Source organism: Schistocerca nitens, chromosome 8 (assembly GCF_023898315.1).
Source record: "Schistocerca nitens isolate TAMUIC-IGC-003100 chromosome 8, iqSchNite1.1, whole genome shotgun sequence".
Classification (NCBI taxonomy): domain Eukaryota; kingdom Metazoa; phylum Arthropoda; class Insecta; order Orthoptera; family Acrididae; genus Schistocerca; species Schistocerca nitens.
In genome coordinates this window covers 208,500,591-208,523,209 of record NC_064621.1, presented here as the reverse complement: position 1 = coordinate 208,523,209, position 22,619 = coordinate 208,500,591, and the positions used below count along the sequence as shown (strand labels likewise).

The window sequence follows — 22,619 nt, the reverse complement described above, 5'->3', positions numbered from 1 at the left end:
CGCAAATACCGCCTTGGTATCCATCTCCCGGTTCAGCTGCTAGATTCACAAACATTTCGAGGACTTTTGCTCTCTTTCGCATGGGTAATACAACACGCAGAGAGCTGACTGCAGAAAATCCTTCGTGGGGATAAAGCGGTGGTGACAAGAAGGGCATCCGGCCACCCTCTAACATTAACTAGGTTAAATCCGATACTAACCATGCTGACTCTGTGCAGGTACAAGATAAAGAGCATAAGAATTAGAAGATTCAGCACCTCCTCATTAATTACTCGATCTAGCTAATATCCAGAAATCTTCTGTAGCACACTTTTCAAAAGCTTCTGTTCACTTTTTGTCCGCCCCCGAGCTGTTTAACGGATACGTTTCACAGCCGTACTATGCTATACTCCATATAAATACACTACTGGCCATTAAAATTGCTACACCAAGAAGAAATGCAAATGATAAACGGGTATTCATAGGAGAAATATATGTAACAAAAGAAAGTATCATGTTCATTTCTACACACAACACATATTCGTTTTCCGTTCGGAACATAAACCAAAATGTCGACAATATCTGCTTCAGCTGAGCATCTGTCGAATCCACTTTTGTTGGGCATGTAACTGATTCCTCTCTCTTTGACGCCTAAAACTAATTCACACTGCGCAGTGTAGTTTTTAATGAAAAGTAAAATGCTGTTTTAAAAGCAGGTTAATACCAATCGGTACCGAAAAACATGTTCAAATGTTCAAATGTGTGTGAAATCTTATGGGACTTAACGGCTAAGGTATCAGTCCCTAAGCTTACACACTACTTAACCTAAATTATCCTAAGGACAAACACACACACCCATGCCCGAGGGAGGACTCGAACATCCGCCGGGACCAGCAACACAGTCCATGACTGCAGCGCCCCTTGACCGCACGGCTAATCCCGCGCGGCCGAAAAATATGTGCAGGATGATTCAAAAAGACGTTTACAAATTTACATCGCATGTAAGTCATACAATAAGGATCAGTAATTACATAAGAATCGCCACGAGATAGCGCTACGGTCACATATGGGCTAGCATCGTCGGAGACTGTTTAATTAGGCCGCACGCTCTCCCGGACCAATTTGATGGTCTCCCGTATCTCGTATTCTTGCGATAGATTCTGCCGGACAAGCTGAATGATGTTCCCATGCCTATTCGTCTCAGCATTCGATTTCAGCACGACTGAGACCCCCCCCCCCTTCCCCCCACCCGAATTTCAGCAGACAAGTGAGGGCGCATCTGCAGAAAAACTTTCCCGGCCACTGGATTGGTCGCAGTGGGCCAGTCGCATCGCCAGCACGATCACCCCATCTGTGCCCAACGGAACTTTTGATTTGAAGGGTCTTGTGTATGAAACACCTGTTATTTTGCCGGAGGACCTAGTGGGCAGGAATGTTGTGGCAGCAGGATGTCTTTGAGATACACCAGGTATCTCTGATAGGGTATGCGTTTCAATGCAGCGTCGACATCAGGCGTGTATCCATGCATCTGGACAGAACTTATAGAATCTCCTGTAATGTGCGTACAATTGTAGCATGTGACTAAACAACTACAACGCCATTTAGTAGCCCTGGATGGCCTTTGCGACCGCCGGTTCCTATGTGATTACTTATCCTTGTTGAATGCCCAGAGTCGCATGCCAGTTTGTAAACTTTTTAATTTTTTTTTAATCACCTTGTATACTGACCGGCAACGGCCTTGCCGCAATGGATACACCGGTTCCCGTCAGACCACCGAAGTTAAGCGCTGTCGGGCATGGCCGGCACCTGAGTGGGTGACCACCCCGGCCGCCATTTTTCGGGGTGCATGAACCTCGTGATGCCAATTGAGGAGCTACTCGACCGAATAGTAGCGGCTCCAGTCAAACAAAACCATCATAACGTCCGGCAGAGCGGTATGCTGACCACACGCCCCTCCTATCCGCATCCTCAGCTGAGGATGACACGGCGGTCGGATGGTCCCAATGGGCCACGTGTGGCCTGAAGACGGAGGGGCTTTGTATAGTGATCACCTTCAAAGATCCGGGAAAATTAATATCTTGCGACTTTTGAGATCCGAACAGAGTAAAGAATTCATGTTTTATCTACGTAATCATCAGACTGTAACGACCGTGTTACTGTTTTTTTTAATGATGTTTAAGGCATTAATGTGTTTATATCGTGTTAGTTATAACAAAACGGTTCAGTGGTCAGAAACAGTCTGTAAAGCTTGTAAGGGCGCTACAGACTAGGCTGCGCTGAAAAATAACTGTTAAGAAAAAAATGTGATACGTTGCTCTGTTTCCGAGTTATTTAACATTGAAATTAACCAATTAGGTTGTTGCGAACGCAAATTCAAACAGCCGGCCAGAGTTCTTCGTTTGGTTTCCTCAAACTGAACCGTGATTTTGCTCACCTAACGCAAGCTATCACTTCCGGAAAAGGCACATTTTACACGGTAATTAAACATTTCAACAAGTAGTAACTCACGGAGAAACAGATGTCTGTGCACTGCTGCATTTTAGCGCGTGCTGGTGCTTGAATTTGCGCGCACAACGACCTGATTGGGTAACTCCAATGCTAAATAATTCGAAAGCGGCGCAACGTATCGAATACTTCCTCAACAATTATTTCTCAGCACAATCTCCGCTGCAATAGCCTTACGAGCTTTTCAGACTATTTCTGACGATCTCGTATATTTAATGTTCATATTTTGAAAGAAAACGGTACAGCTAAGAACTTGTATTTTCTCCGCCCTCTTACTCAGTCGATAGGTCAGAACTCTGTCAGCTGTAGCGCAGTTCCCGGAGGCAGCGAATGATACAGTTGTGCGGCAGACGCGCGAGTCGCAGTTGTGTGAGAGGGCGCTTGTCATATATCACGAGAGCCATTATCAGTTGACAGTAAAAGCTGTCGCAGCACTCCTTTTTATGTTACGTGGTATTTCCATAAGCACTTCCTGCTGCTCTGTCACGGGCCCTTGCCAAGCTTCCTCTCACCACTGAATGGGATTTTGAGAGACGAGAGTCAGACGAGAGGGGAACAGGTTTTTCTGCGTTGCCCGCCTCCCTTCTCTGTGACAGGCGCACACCGACAAGTCCCTGAACTACCAGCCATCTTTCTCATCCCTAATACATACAAGGTATCCAGAAGGAAAGTAGGTGAAACAAATTTAATCTTGAATCAAAAAACCTGACAGAGGCGTGTGTTCTATTCTGGATCGGGGCTATGTTTATAATATATACACCCCAAGCATGGATCTGTGGTGTGGGTCCTACCTGGACACATTTTGTGACATTTAATTCTCAGTAATACCATCTCCACTTCACCAACTGCACAACATATAAAAAACGGAAAAGCTCCAGACCTGGACAACACCAACCCAGAGTTACTTAAAGCATATCCCTCTATAACAGCAGAAATTTTACATCCACTCCTGACAGCCATATGGATGAATGAACTAGTACCAAATGACTGACCGAGCGAGGTGGCGCAGTGGTTAGCACACTGGACTCGCATTCGGGAGGACGACGGTTCAATCCCGTCTCCAGTCATCCTGATTTAGGTTTTCCGTGATTTCCCTAAATCGTTTCAGGCAAATGCCGCGATGGTTCCTTTGAAAGGGCACGGCCGATTTCCTTCCCCATCCTTCCCTAACGCGAGATTGCGCTCCGTCTCTAATGACCTCGTTGTCGACGAGACGTTAAAACAACACTAACTAACCTAACAAATGACTGGAACAGAGGCTTGCTCATCAAGCTCCCCAAGAAAGGAGACCTATACGTTTGTGATCATTGGAGAAGCAATCCCAAGTAAGCCTTTCACGAATAATCCTAAATAGGATAAAAGCACTTGTAGACAAGAAAATAAGAAGGGAACAAGCAGGATTCAGGGAAGGTCGCTCTTGCATTGACCAGATAAACACCTTGAGAATAACAGCAAAAAAATGGTTCAAATGGCTCTGAGCACTATGGGACTCAACTGCTGTGGTCATAAGTCCCCTAGAACTTAGAACTACTTAAACCTAACTAACCTAAGGACAGCACACAACACCCAGCCATCACGAGGCAGAGAAAATCCCTGACCCCGCCGGGAATCGAACCCGGGAAGAATAACAGCAGAACATTCATAAGAATACCAGTCACCACTTTACATGCTGTTTGTAGACTTTGAAAAGGCATTTGTCAGTATAACTAGAACAAAAATTTGTAGTTCACTGCCGTCTTTTCGAATCCCTAAGAAAATAATAGCTCTCGTCAAGTGCTTGTATGAAAACTACACATGCCAGATTCAACATCAAGGTCTGCTTTCAGATCCAATGGCAGTGAAAACAGGAGTTAAGCAAGGCTGCATGCTCTCACCGATGCTTTTTAACATACTACTTGATCTTGTAATGGCGCAAGCTACAGACAATGTGAGAGGAATAAAATCGAGGAATGGGACACTTCTAGAAGACCTAGATTTTGCAGATGACCTTTGCCTTCTATCCCACAGCCTCGATGACATGAAAGAGAAGCTACAAGATCTGAAATTCGCAGCGAAGGAAGTTGGCTTGAAAATTAACGTCCAAAAAACTAAAGACGTGTGGGCAAATGATAACAGCACTGCTTGGGAGCCAGATAATTGAAAAGGTGGATACTTTTCGCTACCTTAGAAGCATGATTACACCAGATGGCGCTGCAACAGAGGACATTAACAGCCGCATCAACAAAGTAAGAGGAGCTTTCACAACTCTACGTTCTATCTGGAGATCGAAAGAAATATCACTGAGGACCAAATTGGGGATATTTAAATGTAATATAAAATCTGTGCTCCTTTATGGATGTGAACCATGGAAAGTGACAAAACAGTTAATTCACAAGCTGCAGACATTCAACAACACATGCCTGAGGAACATCTTGGGGATACGGTTGCAAAATGTCATCTCTAACGAAACTCTTTGGGAAAGAACAAACCAGAAGCCAATTGGCTGCAAATCAGAAGCAAGAAGTGGAGACGGTTAGGACATACTATTAGAAGACCGAATGAACATATTGCGAGAGGAGAACTTGGCTGGATCCCGCAAGGACGACGGAGACGAGGCAGGCACAATATGACATGGAGACGGTCAGTTGAAGCAGAGGGCCATCAGCAAGGAATAGAATGGGAAGAAATGAAGATACTAGCAGAGGACAGAACAAGATGGCGATCCTTTGTTGCAGCCCTATGCTCTACATAAGGACTGAAAGGAATTAATAATAAACAATATAATAAATAATAGCATCTTAGAGCATTTTTGAAATTAAAAGCCAATAACGTAACATCTGAGATTTATTGTTTCATTTTATGAATTTTTAATATGCGCCGGCCGCGGTGGTCTCGCGGTTCTAGGCGCGCAGTCCGGAACCGTGCGACTGCTACGGTCGCAGGTTCGAATCCTGCCTCGGGCATGGATGTGTGTGATGTCCTTAGGTTAGTTAGGTTTAAGTAGTTCTAAGTTCTAGGGGACTTATGACCACAGCAGTTGAGTCCCATAGTGCTCAGAGCCATTTGAACCATTTTTTTTAATATGCTTCATGCAACGACGTAGTTACGCTACACATCGCCATGTTGCACGATACAAATCGGAGCCCTTTAGCGACAGAGTATTGCACTTGGACCAGCGAGACCGGAAAGTCGACCGAGTAATATGCGTGACATTTAACACCGCAACCGATATCGACAACAGAATAAAAAAATCGGTTACATTACTTTTCAGCAAGTCCTCGTAAATGGCGGGCACCTTTCTTAGCATATGATTAAGATTTGGGTGAGATTCGCATAAACCTCTGTTATTTTGCTGAGGCCGTAGCACTGAAATTTGTCTTCGGTTCACGCCCGAGCTGTGTGTAGCTTGCGCTAGTGACCGCAATTATGGCCTCTGTTTACATAATGGATCAGCATTTTTGGTACTCGGAACGTGCCCGAGTTATTCTTAACAGAACTGCAAAAGGGCTCACATTTTGGACGCTTCTAGTTCCATTACTACCTGATTAAGTACATGGATTGACGCTTTAAAATTGTATGTGTGTCTTACTTTGAATGCTCATGTATTTAAACTTTTGTAAACTCTTTTGTACTTGAAGCACTCATACAACGATTCTTTAAAATTACATGTGTCCTTTATTTTGAATGTTAAGGTCTACATACTATTTTAAAATGAACTCCAGTAAAACTCCAGACAGCCAAGATTGCTAGTAAAGTGTTTATTTAGATGACATATTTCGGTACGTCTATCTTGCCCTCTTCGAAGATTCTATGAAGTGCAGAGCTGAAGATTCGAAAATGCTAACGTAGTCTTACTGAAACCAGTCATCTAAAAAGATACTTTACTAGTGATGTCGGCTGATTGGAGTTTGCCCGAAGTTCATTATGATAAAGACAGCCCACATTCGGGCAACGTCAGGAATGTATATTGTTTTAAAACATTTGTGTCTTCAGTTGTTTGTTTACCTTAAAAGTCTTTTGGTTAAATAGGCATAGTTTCTTTCGTTTTCAGCGTATTCTACCGAGGCTAAAGACCTGTGTACCATCTGTAATTTAATTCTCTTACATAATTGTAATGTGTATTCTGTGAGTGTTTTAGAGTCTGAGATGAAGCATGTAACTGTGTGATGCATAAGGTAAGCTTAGGTCGATAATCTTTGTTGCCTACTGCTTTCATTTCGACTCCTTGTAATCCTGTTTCAAAACTGTTCAACACTGCGTCTCTACTCAAATATTTTGTGAGTTATAGTTTTAAACAAAAATTCATTTTTCGACGAATTAAGCAAGTTAAAAGATTGCTTGAGTTAAATGTTTTCGGAGTTTAAATATTTTCCTTAAGTGTTTTTTTCAAATGGTGATTATTCTAAAATATTGTTCGAAGTAATTATAAATAGTCCTTTGGGTGCCTCTGGCGCAATGTTTTCAATGTTTGTGCAATTTGAGATCTGTTGAAAATTGAAAAAAATAATGGTATAGAATACACTCCACAAAATTTTTACTCTACACTACATGAAGGAGTTATCCGAAAGGGAGAGGAATCGGTAGATGTGATGTACGTGTACAGGCAATCAATTATTACAGTTTTGGTAAAACTGGATGATACACTACTGGCCATTAAAATTGCTACACCACGAAGATGACGTGCTATAGACGCTAAATTAAACCGACAGGAAGAAGGTACTGTGATATGCAAATGATTAGCTTTTCAGAGCATTCACACAAGGTTGGAGCCGGTGGCGACACCTACAACGTGCTGACATAAGGAAAGTTTCCAACCGATTTCTCATACTCAAACGGCAGTTGACCGGCGTTGCCTGGTGAAACAGCCGGCCGCGGTGGTCATGCGGTTCTAGACGCTGCAGTCCGGAACCGCGGGACTGATACGGTCGCAGGTTCGAATCCTGCCTCGGGCATGGATGTGTGTGATGTCCTTAGGTTTAAGTAGTTCTAAGTTCTAGGTAACTGATGACCTAAGATGTTAAGTCCCATAGTGCTCAGAGCCATTTGAACCATTTTTTTTTTTTGAACCTGGTGAAACGATGTTGTGATGCCACGTGTAAGGAGGAGAAATGCGTACCGACTTTGATAAAGGTCGGATTGTAGCCCATCGCGATTGCGGTTTATCGTATCGCGACATTGCTGCTCGCGTTGGTCGAGATCCAATAGCAGTTAGCAGAATATGGAGTCGGTAGGTTCAGGAGGGTAATGCGGAACGCCGTGCTGAATCCCAACGGCTTCGTATCACTAGCAGTCGAGATGACAGGCATCGTATCCGCATGGCTGTAACGGATCGTGCAGCCACGTCTCGATCCCTGAGTCAACAGATGGGGACGTTTGCAAGACGACAACCATCTGCACGAACAGTTCAACGACGTTTGAAGCAGCATGGACTATCAGCTCGGAGACCATGGCTGCATCACAGACAGGAGTGCCTGCGATGGTGTATTCAACGACGAACCTGGGTGCACGAATGGCAAAACGTTATTTTTTCCGATGAATCCAGGTTCTGTTTACAGCATCATGATGGTCGCATCCGTGTTTGGCGACATCGCGGTGAACGCACATTGGAAGCGAGTATTCGTCATCGCCATACTGGCGTATCACCTGCGTTATGATATTGGGTGCCATTGGTTACACGTCTCGGTCACCTCTTGCCGTACTGACGGCACTTTGTACCGTGGACGTTACATTTCAGATGTGTTACGACCCGTGGCTCTACCCTTCATTCGATCCCTGCGAAACCCTACATTTCAGCAGGATAATGCACGACCGCATTTTGCAGGCCCTGTACGGGCCTTTCTGGATACAGAAAATGTTCGACTGCTGCCCTGGCCAGCACATTCTCCAGATCTCTCACCAATTGAAAACGTCTGGTCAATGGTGGCCGAGCAACTGGCTCGTTACAATACGCCAGTCACTACTCTTGATGAACTGCGGTATCGTGTTGAAGCTGCATGGGCAGCTGTACCTGTACACGCCATCCAAGCTCTGTTAGACTCAATGCCCAGTCCTAGTATAATATATTTGTCCAATGAATACCCGTTTATCATCTGCATTTCTTCCTGGTGTAGCAATTTTAAAGGCCAGTAGTGTGTATGGAAGAGAAAAAACTTAAGAAACTGAGCAAATCAGTAAAATATTTGTTCACCTGTGGCCTTCACGCGAGCAGTTTTTCGGGTTGGCATTCATTGATAGAGTAGTTAGATGTCCTCCTGAGGGGTGTCGTACCAAATTGTGTCTAGGCTCTTTTTTTTTTTGTCATCAGTCTACTAACTGGTTTTATTCGGCCCGCCACGAATTCCTTTCCTGTGCTAACCTCTTCATCTCAGAGTAGCACTTGCAACCTACGTTCTCAATTATTTGCTTGACGTATTCCAATCTCTGTCTACAGTTTTTGCCCTCTACAGCTCCCTCTAGTACCATGGAAGTCATTCCCTCATGTCTTAGCAGATGTCCCATCATCCTGTCCCTTCTCCTTATCAGTGTTTTCCACATATTCCTTTCCTCTCCGAATCTGCGTAGAACCTCCTCATTCCTTACCTTATCAGTCTACCTAATTTTCAACATTCGTCCATAGCACCACATCTCAAATGCTTCGATTTTCTTCTGTTCCGGTTTTCCCACAGTCCATGTTTCACTACCATACAATGCTGTACTCCAGACGTACATCCTCAGAAATTTCTTCCTCAAATTTAGGCCGGTATTTGATATTAGTAGACTTCTCTTGACCAGAAATGCCTTTTTTGCCATAGCGAGTCTGCTTTTGATGTCCTCCTTGCTCCGTCCGTCATTGGTTATTTTACTGCCTAGGTAGCAGAATTCCTTAACTTCATTGACTTCGTGACCATCAATCCTGATGTTAAGTTTCTCGCTGTTCTCATTTCTACTACTTCTCATTATCTTCGTCTTTCTCCGAGTTACTCTCAAACCATACTGTGTACTCATTAGACTGTTCATTCCGTTCAGCAGATCATTTAATTCTTCTTCACTTTCACTCAGGATAGCAATGTCATCAGCGAATCGTATCATTGATATCCTTTCACCTTGTATCTTTTATTTCCATCATTGCTTCCTCGATGTACAGATTGAAGAGTAGGGGCGAAAGGCTACAGCCTTGTCTTACACCCTTCTTAATACGAGCACTTCGTTCGTGATCGTCCACTCTTATTATTCCCTCTTGGTTGTTGTACATGTTGTATATGACCCGTCTCTCCCTATAGCTTACCCCTACTTTTTTCAGAATCTCGAACAGCTTGCACCATTTTATATTGTCGAACGCTTTTTCCAGGTCGCCAAATCCTATGAAAGTGTCTTGATTTTTCTTTAGCCTTGCTTCCATTATTAGCCGTAACGTCAGAATTGCCTCTCTCGTCCCTTTACTTTTCGTAAAGCCAAACTGATCGTCACCTAGCGCATTCTCAATTTTCTTTTCCATTCTCCTGTATATTATTCTTGTAAGCAGCTTCGATGCATGAGCTGTTAAGCTGATTGTGCGATAATTGTCGCACTTGTCAGCTCTTGCCGTCTTCGGAATTGTGTGGATGATGCTTTTCCGAAAGTCAGATGGTATGTCGCCAACTCATATATTCTACACACCAACGTGAATAGTCGTTTTGTTGCCACTTCCCCCAATGATTTTAGAAATTCTGATGGAATGTTATCTATCCCTTCTGCCTTATTTGACCGTAAGTCCTCCAAAGCTCTTTTAAATTCCGATTCTAATACTGGATCCCCTATCTCTTCTAAATCGACTCCTGTTTCTTCTTCTATCACGTCAGACAGATCTTCACCCTCATAGAGGCTTTAAATGTATTCCTGTCACCTATCTGCTCTCTCCTCTGCATTTAACAGTGGAATTCCCGTTGCACTCTTAATGTTACCACCGTTGCTTCTAATGTCACCAAAGGTTGTTTTGACTTTCCTGTATGCTGAGTCTGTCCTTCCGACAATAATATCTTTTTCGATGTCTTCACATTTTTCCTGCAGCCATTTCTTCTTAGCTTCCCTGCACTTCCTATTTATTTCATTCCTTAGCGACTTGTACTTCTGTATTCCTGATTTTCCCGGAACATGTTTGTACTTCCTCCTTTCATCAATCAACTGAAGTATTTCTTCCGTTACCCATGGTTTCTTCGCAGCTACCTTCTTTGTACCTATGTTTTCCTTCCCAACTTCTGTGATGGCCCTTTTTACAAATGTCCATTCCTCTTCAACTTTACTGCCTACTGCGCTATTCCTTATTGCTATATCTATAGCGTTAGAGAACTTCAAACGTATCTCGTCATTCCTTAGTACTTCCGTATCCCACTTCTTTGCGTATTGATTCTTCCTGACTAATGTCTTGAACTTCAGCCTACTCTTCATCACTACTATATTGTGATCTGAGTCTATATCTGCTCCTGGGTACGCCTTACAATCCAGTATCTGATTTCGGAATCTCTGTCTGACCATGATGTAATCTAATTGAAATCTTCCCGTATCTCCCGGCCTTTTCCAAGTATACCTCCTCCTCTTGTGATTCTTGAACAGGGTATTCGCTATTACTAGCTGAAACTTGTTACAGAACTCAATTAGTCTTTCTCCTCTTTCATTCCTTGTCCCAAGCCCATATTCTCCTGTAACCTTTTCTTCTACTCCATCCCCTACAACTGCATTCCAGTCGCCCATGACTATTAGATTTTCGTCCCCCTTTACATACTGCATTACCCTTTCAATATCCTCATACACTTTCTCTATCTGTTCATCTTCAGCTTGCGACGTCGGCATGTATACCTGAACTATCGTTGTCGGTGTTGGTCTGCTGTCGATTCTGATTAGAACAACCCGGTCACTGAACTGTTCACAGTAACACACCCTCTGCCCTACCTTCCTATTCATAACGAATCCTACACCTGTTATACCATTTTCTGCTGCTGTTGATATTACCCGATACTCATCTGACCAGAAATCCTTGTCTTCCTTCCACTTCACTTCACTGACCCCTACTATATCTAGATTGAGCCTTTGCATTTCCCTTTTCAGATTTTCTACTTTCCCTACCACGTTCAAGCTTCTGACATTCCACGCCCCGACTCGTAGAACGTTATCCTTTCGTTGGTTATTCAACGTCTTTCTCATTGTAACTTCCCCCTTGTCAGTCCCCTCCCGGAGATCCGAATGGAGGACTATTCCGGAATCTTTTGCCAATGGAGAGATCATCATGACACTTCTTCAATTACAGGCCACATGTCCTGTGGATACACGTTACGTGTCTTTAATGCAGTGGTTTCCATTGCCTTCTGCATCCTCATGTCGTTGATCATTGCTGATTCTTCCGCCTCTAGGGGCAATTTCCCACCCCTAGGACAAGAGAGTGCCCTGAACCTCTATCCGCCCACTTTGACAAGGTTGGTTGGTTGTTTGGGGGAAGAGACCAAACAGCGAGGTTATCGGTCTCAGAGGGTTAGGGAAGGATGGGGAAGGAAGTCGGCCGTGCCCTTTTTAAAGGAACCATCCCGGCATTTGCCTGGAGCGATTTAGGGAAATCACGGAAAACCTAAATCAGGATGGTCGGACGCGGGATTGAACCGTCGTCCTTCCGAATGCGAGTCCAGTGTGCTAACCACTGCGCCACCTCGCTCGGTCCACTTTGACAAGGCCGTTGGCAGAATGAGGCAGACTTCTTATGCCGGAAGTCTTCGGCCGCCAATGCTGATTATTTATCAAAATTTAGGCAGTGGCGGGGATCGAACCCGGGACCGAAGACGTTTTGATTATGAATCAAAGACGCTACCCCTAGACCACGGGTAGGTTCTTTAGATCGTCAAAATCCCGAGCTGGATGGAGGGTCCTCTCCATGATGCTCGCAACGTTCGCGATTGTGGGAGACATCCGGCGACGTTTCTGGCCAAGGTAGGGTTTGGCAAGCACAAAGAAATACACAGTATGCGACGTCTACATACACGTCTTCGGTCTGGAATCTCATTGAATGGAGTAGAATTGTATTCAGTGATGAGTACCGCTTCGAAATGAAGCCCGATGACCAGCAAAGACGTGTGTGAAGACGCCCTGGGGAGGGGTGGGATACCAACCTGACTCTTGCCCGCCATACGGAGTGATGGTCTGGGATGCCACTGATTTTCATAGCAAGAACCCTGTAGTTGTTATCCGGGGCACCCTTTCAGCGTAGCGGTGCGTCGACGATATTATGCAGTTCGTTTTGCTGCCCTCCATGGCAAGCTGTCCTGGGTTTACATTTCAACAAGACAACGACCGCCCGCGCACAATGATGGTTTCTACTGTCTTCGTGCTTGCCAAACCCTACCTTGGCCAGCAAGGTTGCCGGGTCTCTCCCCAGTTCAGAAAGTTTGGAGCATTACGGACAGGGCAATCAAACCATCTCGGGATTTTGATGATCTAAAGTGCCGATTGGACAGAATTTGGCCCGATACTCCTCAGGAGAACGCACAACTCTCTCAGTCACTTCCAAGCCGAATAACGGTTTGCGCAAGGGCCAGAGGTGCAGCAACACATTAATGACTTCCTGAGTTTGTGAAGCTCTTTCTCTCGAATAAATCATTTAATTTTTCTGAAATTGTACTAATTTGTTTTTCTGTACATGTGCATCACACCTACCGATTTCCGTCTCGTTTGGATGATTCTTTCGTTTTACACAGGTTTTTTTTGTCTTAGAGTGTATTTTGCTTGGAACACCCAGCACCTTACGACTTCCAGATACAGGCTTTCTACGATTTCAGAAACGAACTAGCTATACCGGGCGAAGTTCGTTCCGCCTCTGAAAATCTTTATATGTTATAGCTGACCCGGCATACGTTGTTCTGCCATATAAATTATCTCTTGTCTATAAGAATAATGTATATGTGTAACACAATGTATACGTCTAACATAATAGCCGTTGTTGGCGGGAGCTCGTTGGAAGGAAACGGGTTACATTTACGCTATGTCTTGATTCTCCACACGAAAACACTTTTAACTTTGATATCATGTGAAATATCTGACACTCCCAAAACTGTGTAGGGAGTGAGAAAAGACTTAGGGGGAAGTCCAGATGACTCGGCCACTTTTCGTTCTAGCGTTTCTACGGCAGATCGCGCGGATTTAACAATTGTAGCCGATACACGGGTCGTCCACGAGCATGCAAACGCTGCGGAAATTTCGAGTCGAAACGTGTTCGCCAGCACTATGAATAAGGCCAAGCGCACACGCATCGATTTTTATCATACGTACAAATATTGCACGATTAAATTCTTTTAGAGGAACAAACGAGAGCATAGGAACTTCTTTGTCCCACTAAAAGAATTTGATCGTACGATATATTTCCGTGCGACAAAAATCGATGCGTGTGCGCTAGGCCTAAATGTCGGTTTGGCGAATGACGCGTGCTACCTAGTTAAAATCCTCGGTCTAGTTACGTCGATTCAAAGAGGGATATTCGAGTCGTTGCTTTTGGTACGTTTTCCTCAATTACCTATCTATCGAATAGTGAAAGACTATCACCGGTAGACACCTGGCGGGGATAACTGATCAAGTGATTACTGATCAGTTATCGACAGGGGTTGAAAATTATTAAATTACAAAAACCGCTATTAAAAAATAGGGATTGGTCATAGAAGGGTAAAAATTTAGGGTTGCATGTATTTTGTAATGCCACATCATAAAAAAATAAAAATAAAAAGGTCTCTCCAAAAAATAAGAAAAAAGTTTTGGGGTGGACCACCCTTATCACTTAGGGGTATGAAAAATAGATTACGACCGATTCTCAGACGTACCGAATCTACATGTAAAATTTCATCAGAATCGATCGAGCCATTGATCAAGTGATAATTGATCAGTTATCGACCGGGGTTGAAAATTATTAAATTACTAAAACCGCTATTAAAAAAATATGGGTTGGTGGTAGAAGGGTGAAAATTTAGAGTTGTGTGTATATTTTTTAATGCCACATCATAAAAATATAAAAATAAAAAGTTCTGTCCAAAAAATAATTTTTTTTGGGATGGATCACCCTAATCACTTAGGGGTACGAAAAATAGATTCCGACCGATTCTCGGACCTACCGAATATACGTGTAAAATTTCATCAGATTCGATCGAGCCGTTTCGGAGGAGTATGGCAACTAACATTGTGACACGAGAATTTTATATACAAGGATGTACCGACGTGTACCAGAATTAGGCGAGGACGGCGCAGAAAACAGTCCAGAGTGAAAGAAAGAAAGTAAATAATGACACCGTGTGTCTCTTAGTGCGTACCATCTCACGCCTGAGGTGCTCAGGCAACGAGATTAAATTTCTATTACTGTTATCAGAAGAAGAGGAAATAGCAGTGAAGGACGGCAAGCGACTGCTGAGGTGTACTCACAGGGCCTCCAGTTGGGCGAGCGGTCTGAGCGCGTCCGTGGGCACGGCGGTCAGCCCGTTGGAGTCGAGCCTGAGGTTGCGCAGCTGCCGCAGTCGCAGGAAGGCGTTCGCCCGCAGCCACCACAGCTGGTTCTGGTCCAGCTGCCTGCAACACACGCCGTGCCGCAGCTGCTAGTATTGTCAGGTACTGGAAGCGTCTGATGATGAGGTGCACGTCCAACTCACCGTGTACCTGACTGCAAATAGTAACACAAATACCCTCATGGCTAAGGACATGACATACTCTGTTAGGTGTCAGGCAAATCTAACACCTTCCATGAAAAACCTGACATGATAGCAAATCTGGCAATATGCCACATAGCTCCGAATAAATCCTGACATTAAATTAACCAAGGTAATACGATCAATGAGTGAGCAAGTGGAATACCACAGACTAACACAAGAATGTCTAAATGCATGTCATACCTACCCACCATGAAACAGATGCAGTTCCGAGGGGATAAAGGAGAACAGAAGTCGAGAGCAGAAGGCTAGAAGGCTAGAAGGCCCTACGATAAGAGCGGGACAATGGGACACCCGCATTGCCGGCCGACCGCCAAGAGGTCCATCCCCCAGCCCATGTTAAAAGATAGAGCCCTCCAGAAGAACAGTGTAGATCTTACGATAACACTAAAAGGGCCACACCAGCTGCAAGTTTTAGCGTGAGACTATACGGGTCTCTGTTACGTAGCAAACATTAAAAACATTGCAACACCACGAAAAGTATAACGTTTCTCATTGGATATACAGAATTTTTGTAGGTGGACCTTAAGGTTAACATTGAGACACTGACTGGTCAGTTGGAACCACAGCCAGATACCTTTTTCTTAAATCAACTTCAGTAAACAGTAGTAAGGATAAGTTCGAGAGAGTTGCTACTGAGACGGTGAGGTGTGTGGAGCTGTGCCGCCAGCCGCACCTGACGCTGCCTAACCACCGACAAGGTAATGAACGCACGCGATGCCGCATAAGAGCGCATAAGGCTTCAATCAGAACTGCAGAAATCTCATCTGTTACATCCCCTTTTTACGTAATACTAATGTCGATTGTCAAATAAACTTTGTGGTATTCACATTTGCTACTTGAAGTTAAACTCTGAAACGCGATGATTTTTCTGTTATATATAATTATTGAGAAGCCACACCAGCCACTGTAATTTACGACAAGTAATTAAAGATAATTGAGGGTCACTGTAGACCATTTTGAGAGTTTTCTCTTTTGTGAAACTTAATTTAAACCTAGATTATAGATGTGATATGGCATAGGTCATCCTTCGATCCATTATAGAACTTGGAAACCCATTCAGGGAATGTTCGTTCACACTTTTGTTGAACGCAGTTGGTTTTTATCATCCTGTATTAAAATATTTCCTTTTATCAATACTACAATTTATAAACAATGTTTTGCGAGTGGAATAAAAATTCCAATGGTAAAGTTAACTGCTTATTCGACGTTATTTTACCAGCTAACTAAAAATAGGAAAGCCTTCCACTAAATTTAGTTAGTATTAAGATTCTTTTACAGGGAGTGCAGTGCAGCTGACGCTGAAATCATTAAGTATTTGATTATATCATCACTAGTCTCACCGAACTCTTCTGAACTCTACATGTCATGTGTGGTCTGGCGTCTCCTTACCAGCAACAGGTCCCAGGTTCAAACTAGTCAATTCCCTAAAAACCACGCTCAGAACGTCGTTGCGCGTAAGTGGTTGGGAGACACGCCTTAGAACAAATAGACACCATGCAGAATGTTAGAACTCACTGGACACTGTAATAGTCATTCGCTTGAAAGAGCAAACTGGTCGCTTTGGAGCAGTGTACATGGTGCAGAACTGGTACCAGAAAAGTCGTCACACAGAAGCGGTGCAATTCGGTTTCTGTGAAATCAGAGCACGAAAGGAGTCGACGTGGAGACGTGACATAATGGCAGAAAAAAAAAATCGTGTCGATTATGGACCCAAGGGAGAGGTATTGGTGAGAGGGGAAGGGAGTCTTGGAGGTTATGACCGAGTAAAAACGTTCATGTTCTTACGTGTATCAGGTTTAGAATTTGACAATTTTGGAGAATTACTAGGTCTACAACTTTGCTTCTGCCATTTTTTCTCGAAGTTCGGGGCTTTATTATGAAAAACATAAAAAAATTATAAAATGGTTCAAATGGCTCTGAGCACTCTGCGACTTAACTTCTGAGGTCATCAGTCGCCTAGCACTTAGAACTAATTAAACCTAACTAACCTAAGGACATCACACACATCCGTGCCCGAGGCAGGATTCAAACCTGCGACCGTAGCGGCAGCCCGGGTCCAGACTATAGCGCCTAGAGCCGCACGGCCACTCCGTCCGGCAAAAAAATTATCATTCATAGTATTGCCCATGGCTGACCACTACATTCTTCCATCTATCGGATTGCATACGAATCTCGTGGTGGAAGAACTGAGCGTCTTTTGTGGGGATCCGGGGATCCATTTAATTTTGCACTTGTTCATATGATCGCAAGTGGTGATCAGCCAGACTGTATGCCACTGAGCGAAAAAGGTTGTAGTCAGAGAGAGCGACGTATGGTGAATACGGCGGGAGGGATAGGACTTCTCATTCCAACGTTTCCATGTATATTTTGATTGGTTTCCCGACATGGGGTCGAGCTCTGACTTGCTGCAAAATTACCTTTACGTGTCTATCGCTGTATGGTGGCCGTTTGTGTTTCAGTGCTGGGCTCGAACGCATCAGTTGCTTTCGATAATGATGTCCTGTGAGTGTCTTCGACTGTTTCAGTACCTACGAAAACGTTCTGTCTTCCACCGCGATGCCGGTATCCGACATCATAATCACCGTTCTTAAGGCGTTGAAAACATTATCTGCACGTTCTTCCACTAATAGTTCCCTCGCCATTGGTCTTACCAAGCATTTTAAGAGCCACAGCCTCAGATTTTTGCATGTTAAAGCAGAAAATTAAAACTTCCCGCAAATGGCGAGAAATGCGTACGTAAGTTGAGGTACTTAATCGAGAATAGCCTTATGATGCAATCACAAATCGAGTAATATTTTTATGGTATTATGTTTACAGATACCTAAGCTTATTGTATAACTCCTATGACCAACCACCTGAACTCCACTTGCTGCTACTGCCGTATTTTGCAAAACGGTGGAAGCAAAGTTGTAGACCTAATAAGTAGTATGTAAAGTAGGTGTCCCGAAAAAGATAAGGAATTCTAGAAAGTATAAGCTACGTTTAACATAGGTTTTGAAATTTATAGCCGCCGTTTAACTGTACATTATCATCATTGGGTTGTCTGTCTTGGGCCGGCCGCTTTGGCTGAGCGGTTCTAGGCGCTTCAGTCCGGAACCGCGCTGCTGCTACGGTCGCAGGTTCGAATCCTGCCTCGGGCATGGATGTGTGTGGTGTCCTTAGTTAGGTTTAAGTAGTTCTAAGTCTAGGGGACTGATGGCCTTAGATGTTAAGTCCCATAGTGCTTAGAACCATCTGAAACCATCATCTGTCTGTCTTGCGGCTGGTTTTGACTGCATAGCCCTCCACGCTTCTCTGTCTTCTGCGTTCCTCTTCATTCTTTGGTGCCCTCCTTGTAGCCTGCTGACGTCATTCAGCATCTGGAACCTTGTTCTGCCTTCTCTCTCTTTCCTGGAACGAAACCTTCAATTGCCTCTACTATAAAGCAAACTCTTCTCAGATTGTGGCCTATCCAGTTTAGTTTCCTGTTGTGCACCGTTGGTAGCATCCTCCATTCTTCTCCAACCCTCCTCAGTACTTTTTCATTCCTGACGTTATCCGTCCAGCTGATCTTCTCCATTCTACGCCATATCCACATTTCACAAGCTTCAATCCTCTTCTCATCCTGCTTTCTCAAGGTCCACATTCTACTCCCAACAAGGCCATGCTCCATATTAAGCACTTAACAACTAGCTAGGAGTCTTCTCTTCTTTTGAAATGCCTCTCTCGCCAGAGCCATTCTCACTTTGATATCTTGTTGGCAATCCATGTCTTCTTTAATCCAACTTCCCAAATACTTGAACGCTCTTACCTGTTCTATAATTTCTGACTCCAACTTAATTTTCACTTTTCTTTAGGCCTATGACCATGCTTTTGGTTTTATTTTCATTAATTTTCATACCATATGCTGCACAGGCATCATTCAGGTCATTTAGTATTCGAGTTAGCGTCTCTTCATTTTCTGCGAGGATCGCCATGTCGTCTGCAAATCTTTCAATTTTCCGCCCGCTTACCCTGACGCATCTTGTCCCATCCAAAAAGCTTTCCAGTACTTCCTCCAGATAGTAAATAGGATCGGTGAGAGACAACAGCGGGATTAGCCGCGCGGTCTTAGGCGCTGCAGTCATGGACTGTACGGCTGGTCCCAGCGGAGGTTCGAGTCCTCTCTCGGGCATGGGTGTGGGTGTTTGTGCTTAGGATAATTTAGGTTAAGTGGTGTGTACGTTTAGGGACTGATGACCGTAGCAGTTAAGTCCCATAAGACTTTACACACATTTGAACATTTTTTTTTCAAAATGTCTCAAGGCTATAGGCATGATTCAAAAAGAAGGAACTTTGGTCCCGTGTCAGCTGAAACCAAGATTCGTTAAACGGCGTTTGTGTGTTTGTGAACAATTGCTTCAGAGGCAAAAACGGAAGGGATTTCCGCATCACATTATGACCAGGGAGGAAAAATGGGTTCATTACGATAACGCTAAACGCAAAACATCATGGTGATATCCCGGCCATGCTTCCAGTCGACGGCCAAACCGAATATTCACGGCCCCAAGATCATACTCTGCATTTGGTGGGACCAGCTCGGCGTCGTGAACTATGAGGTGTTAAAACCAAGTGAAACAATCACAAATACTCGTTATCGAATGTAATTAATGCGCTTGAGCAGAGCATTGAAAGACAAACGGCCGCAATACAGCGATGGGCACGATAAAGTGATTTTGCAACACGACAACGCTAGACCCGAGGTTGCAAAAGAGGTCAAAACCTACCCTACCCACCGTATTCACCAGACATTGCTCCCTCTGACTATCACCTGTTTAGATCAATGGAGCATGGCCTGGCTGACCAACACTTCCGATCTAATGAAGAAGTCACAAAACTGGATCGACTCGTGAATCGCTTCAAAAGATGAACAATTTTTTCGACTCGGGATTCGTACAGTGCCCGAAAGATGGGAGGAAGTAGTTGCCAGCGATGGAAAATACTTTGAATGATACATGTGTAACCAATTTGTTTCATTAAAGCCTCAAATGTTGGTAAAAAACGGCGGAAGAAAAGTTGTACACCTTGTATTTCTCAATTCACGTATAGGCCTATGGGACGAAGTCGCGAAAAAAAGAAAGACAAATAGCAGTACGAATATTGTGATGAACATGTTGTCGTTGTCTGTAAACCAGCCGTGCCGTGCCCTGTCATGCTTGACAGGTGTGAAGGCGCCAATGTTTACTCTACAGGCTCACATTGCCGCACTTGACACCCAGCCGCTGCTGTGAGTGTGTCAGGCACCACGGACGTCATCGGCATCTTTGGCAACAGCGGCACTTGCCGCGTACACGTGAAAGCTGCAGTGTGGCTTTCCATATCACGGACGGGTGCACGATGCCGTATGAACTGTCGCCGGACGAGTGGGTCCCAGGCAAGACAGAAGAGAAAAGAATCACCATTAACAAAAAGATAATTTTCTGAACATAGCCCGAAAACGTTGAAAGAAACAGCGTTCCCATCATTTACACGTTCGTACATGAAGACTAGTGTTCATAGTTGTAGTGCTTAGTGAAATACTTCAATGTTGTAACTGCGTAAATTGTGACGTTATCAAATTTTCCACATGCTTTCCTATTAAAGTTCATAAATTAATTGTATGAGGTGCATTCACATCAAATCTTGTGATGTACGTTTACACTTTTCTATACAGGATGAAGAAAAATTTGCGCACTCGGAGTCTGCAGATCGATTCCTCACATACAAGCGACAGAAAAATGTCTGTCACAAAATTTCGTCCTGCGCGTATTTCTGGGAGTAAATGAGCTTTAAAGATTGGCAGTCTGGTAACACTGTAATCACATGTGCTGTAACTACCGCTGTCAGCACAATGCAGAAGTGCTGTGCAGTTGATGCAATGGCTAGCATTGGGTTAGCGTACAGGAGCTTGAGGGATCGGTTCTGGGTCGAGGCGTATTTGATTTTACACTCCTGGAAATGGAAAAAAGAACACATTGACACCGGTGTGTCAGACCCACCATACTTGCTCCGGACACTGCGAGAGGGCTGTACAAGCAATGATCACACGCACGGCACAGCGGACACACCAGGAACCGCGGTGTTGGCCGTCGAATGGCGCTAGCTGCGCAGCATTTGTGCACCGCCGCCGTCAGTGTCAGCCAGTTTGCTGTGGCATACGGAGCTCCATCGCAGTCTTTAACACTGGTAGCATGCCGCGACAGCGTGGACGTGAACCGTATGTGCAGTTGACGGACTTTGAGCGAGGGCGTATAGTGGGCATGCGGGAGCCCGGGTGGACGTACCGCCGAATTGCTCAACACGTGGGGCGTGAGGTCTCCACAGTACATCGATGTTGTCGCCAGTGGTCGGCGGAAGGTGCACGTGCCCGTCGACCTGGGACCGGACCGCAGCGACGCACGGATGCACGCCAAGACCGTAGGATCCTACGCAGTGCCGTAGGGGACCGCACCGCCACTTCCCAGCAAATTAGGGACACTGTTGCTCCTGGGGTATCGGCGAGGACCATTCGCAATCGTCTCCATGAAGCTGGGCTACGGTCCCGCACACCGTTAGGCCGTCTTCCGTTCACGCCCCAACATCGTGCAGCCCGCCTCCAGTGGTGTCGCGACAGGCGTGAATGGAGGGACGAATGGAGACGTGTCGTCTTCAGCGATGAGAGTCGCTTCTGCCTTGGTGCCAATGATGGTCGTATGCGTGTTTGGCGCCGTGCAGGTGAGCGCCACAATCAGGACTGCATACGACCGAGGCACACAGGGCACACAGGGCCAACACCCGGCATCATGGTGTGGGGAGCGATCTCCTACACTGGCCGTACACCACTGGTGATCGTCGAGGGGACACTGAATAGTGCACGGTACATCCAAACCGTCATCGAACCCATCGTTCTACCATTCCTAGACCGGCAAGGGAACTTGCTGTTCCAACAGGACAATGCGCGTCCGCATGTATCCCGTGCCACCCAACGTGCTCTAGAAGGCGTAAGTCAACTACCCTGGCCAGCAAGATCTCCGGATCTGTCCCCCATTGAGCATGTTTGGGACTGGATGAAGCGTCGTCTCACGCGGTCTGCACGTCCAGCACGAACGCTGGTCCAACTGAGGCGCCAGGTGGAAATGGCATGGCAAGCCGTTCCACAGGACTACATGCAGCATCTCTACGATCGTCTCCATGGGAGAATAGCAGCCTGCATTGCTGCGAAAGGTGGATATACACTGTACTAGTGCCGACATTGTGCATGCTCTGTTGCCTGTGTCTATGTCCCTGTGGTTCTGTCAGTGTGAATATGTGATGTATCTGACCCCAGGAATGTGTCAATAAAGTTTCCCCTTCCTGGGACAGTGAATTCACGGTGTTCTTATTTCAATTTCCAGGAGTGTATTTGCTAAATGTACTCTGCGAGGTACGGTATCAGTCGTCTTATCGTCATACAACCATTACAGTGGGTATTTTACAAAACATTTCCGCTTATGTGCT

General features: G+C 44.8%; 1 protein-coding gene across 1 annotated transcript in view; it reads right to left on the bottom strand.

Annotated features, from left to right (window-relative positions):
• LOC126199490 (lutropin-choriogonadotropic hormone receptor-like) overlaps positions 1 to 22,619 on the bottom strand; it is an 877,483-nt gene that overhangs the window by 490,303 nt on the left and 364,561 nt on the right. The window contains exon 3 of the mRNA XM_049936411.1: positions 14,863 to 15,006. Within this exon, the coding sequence (XP_049792368.1) occupies positions 14,863 to 15,006 (144 nt within the window). The remainder of the gene's footprint in view (positions 1 to 14,862; positions 15,007 to 22,619) is intronic.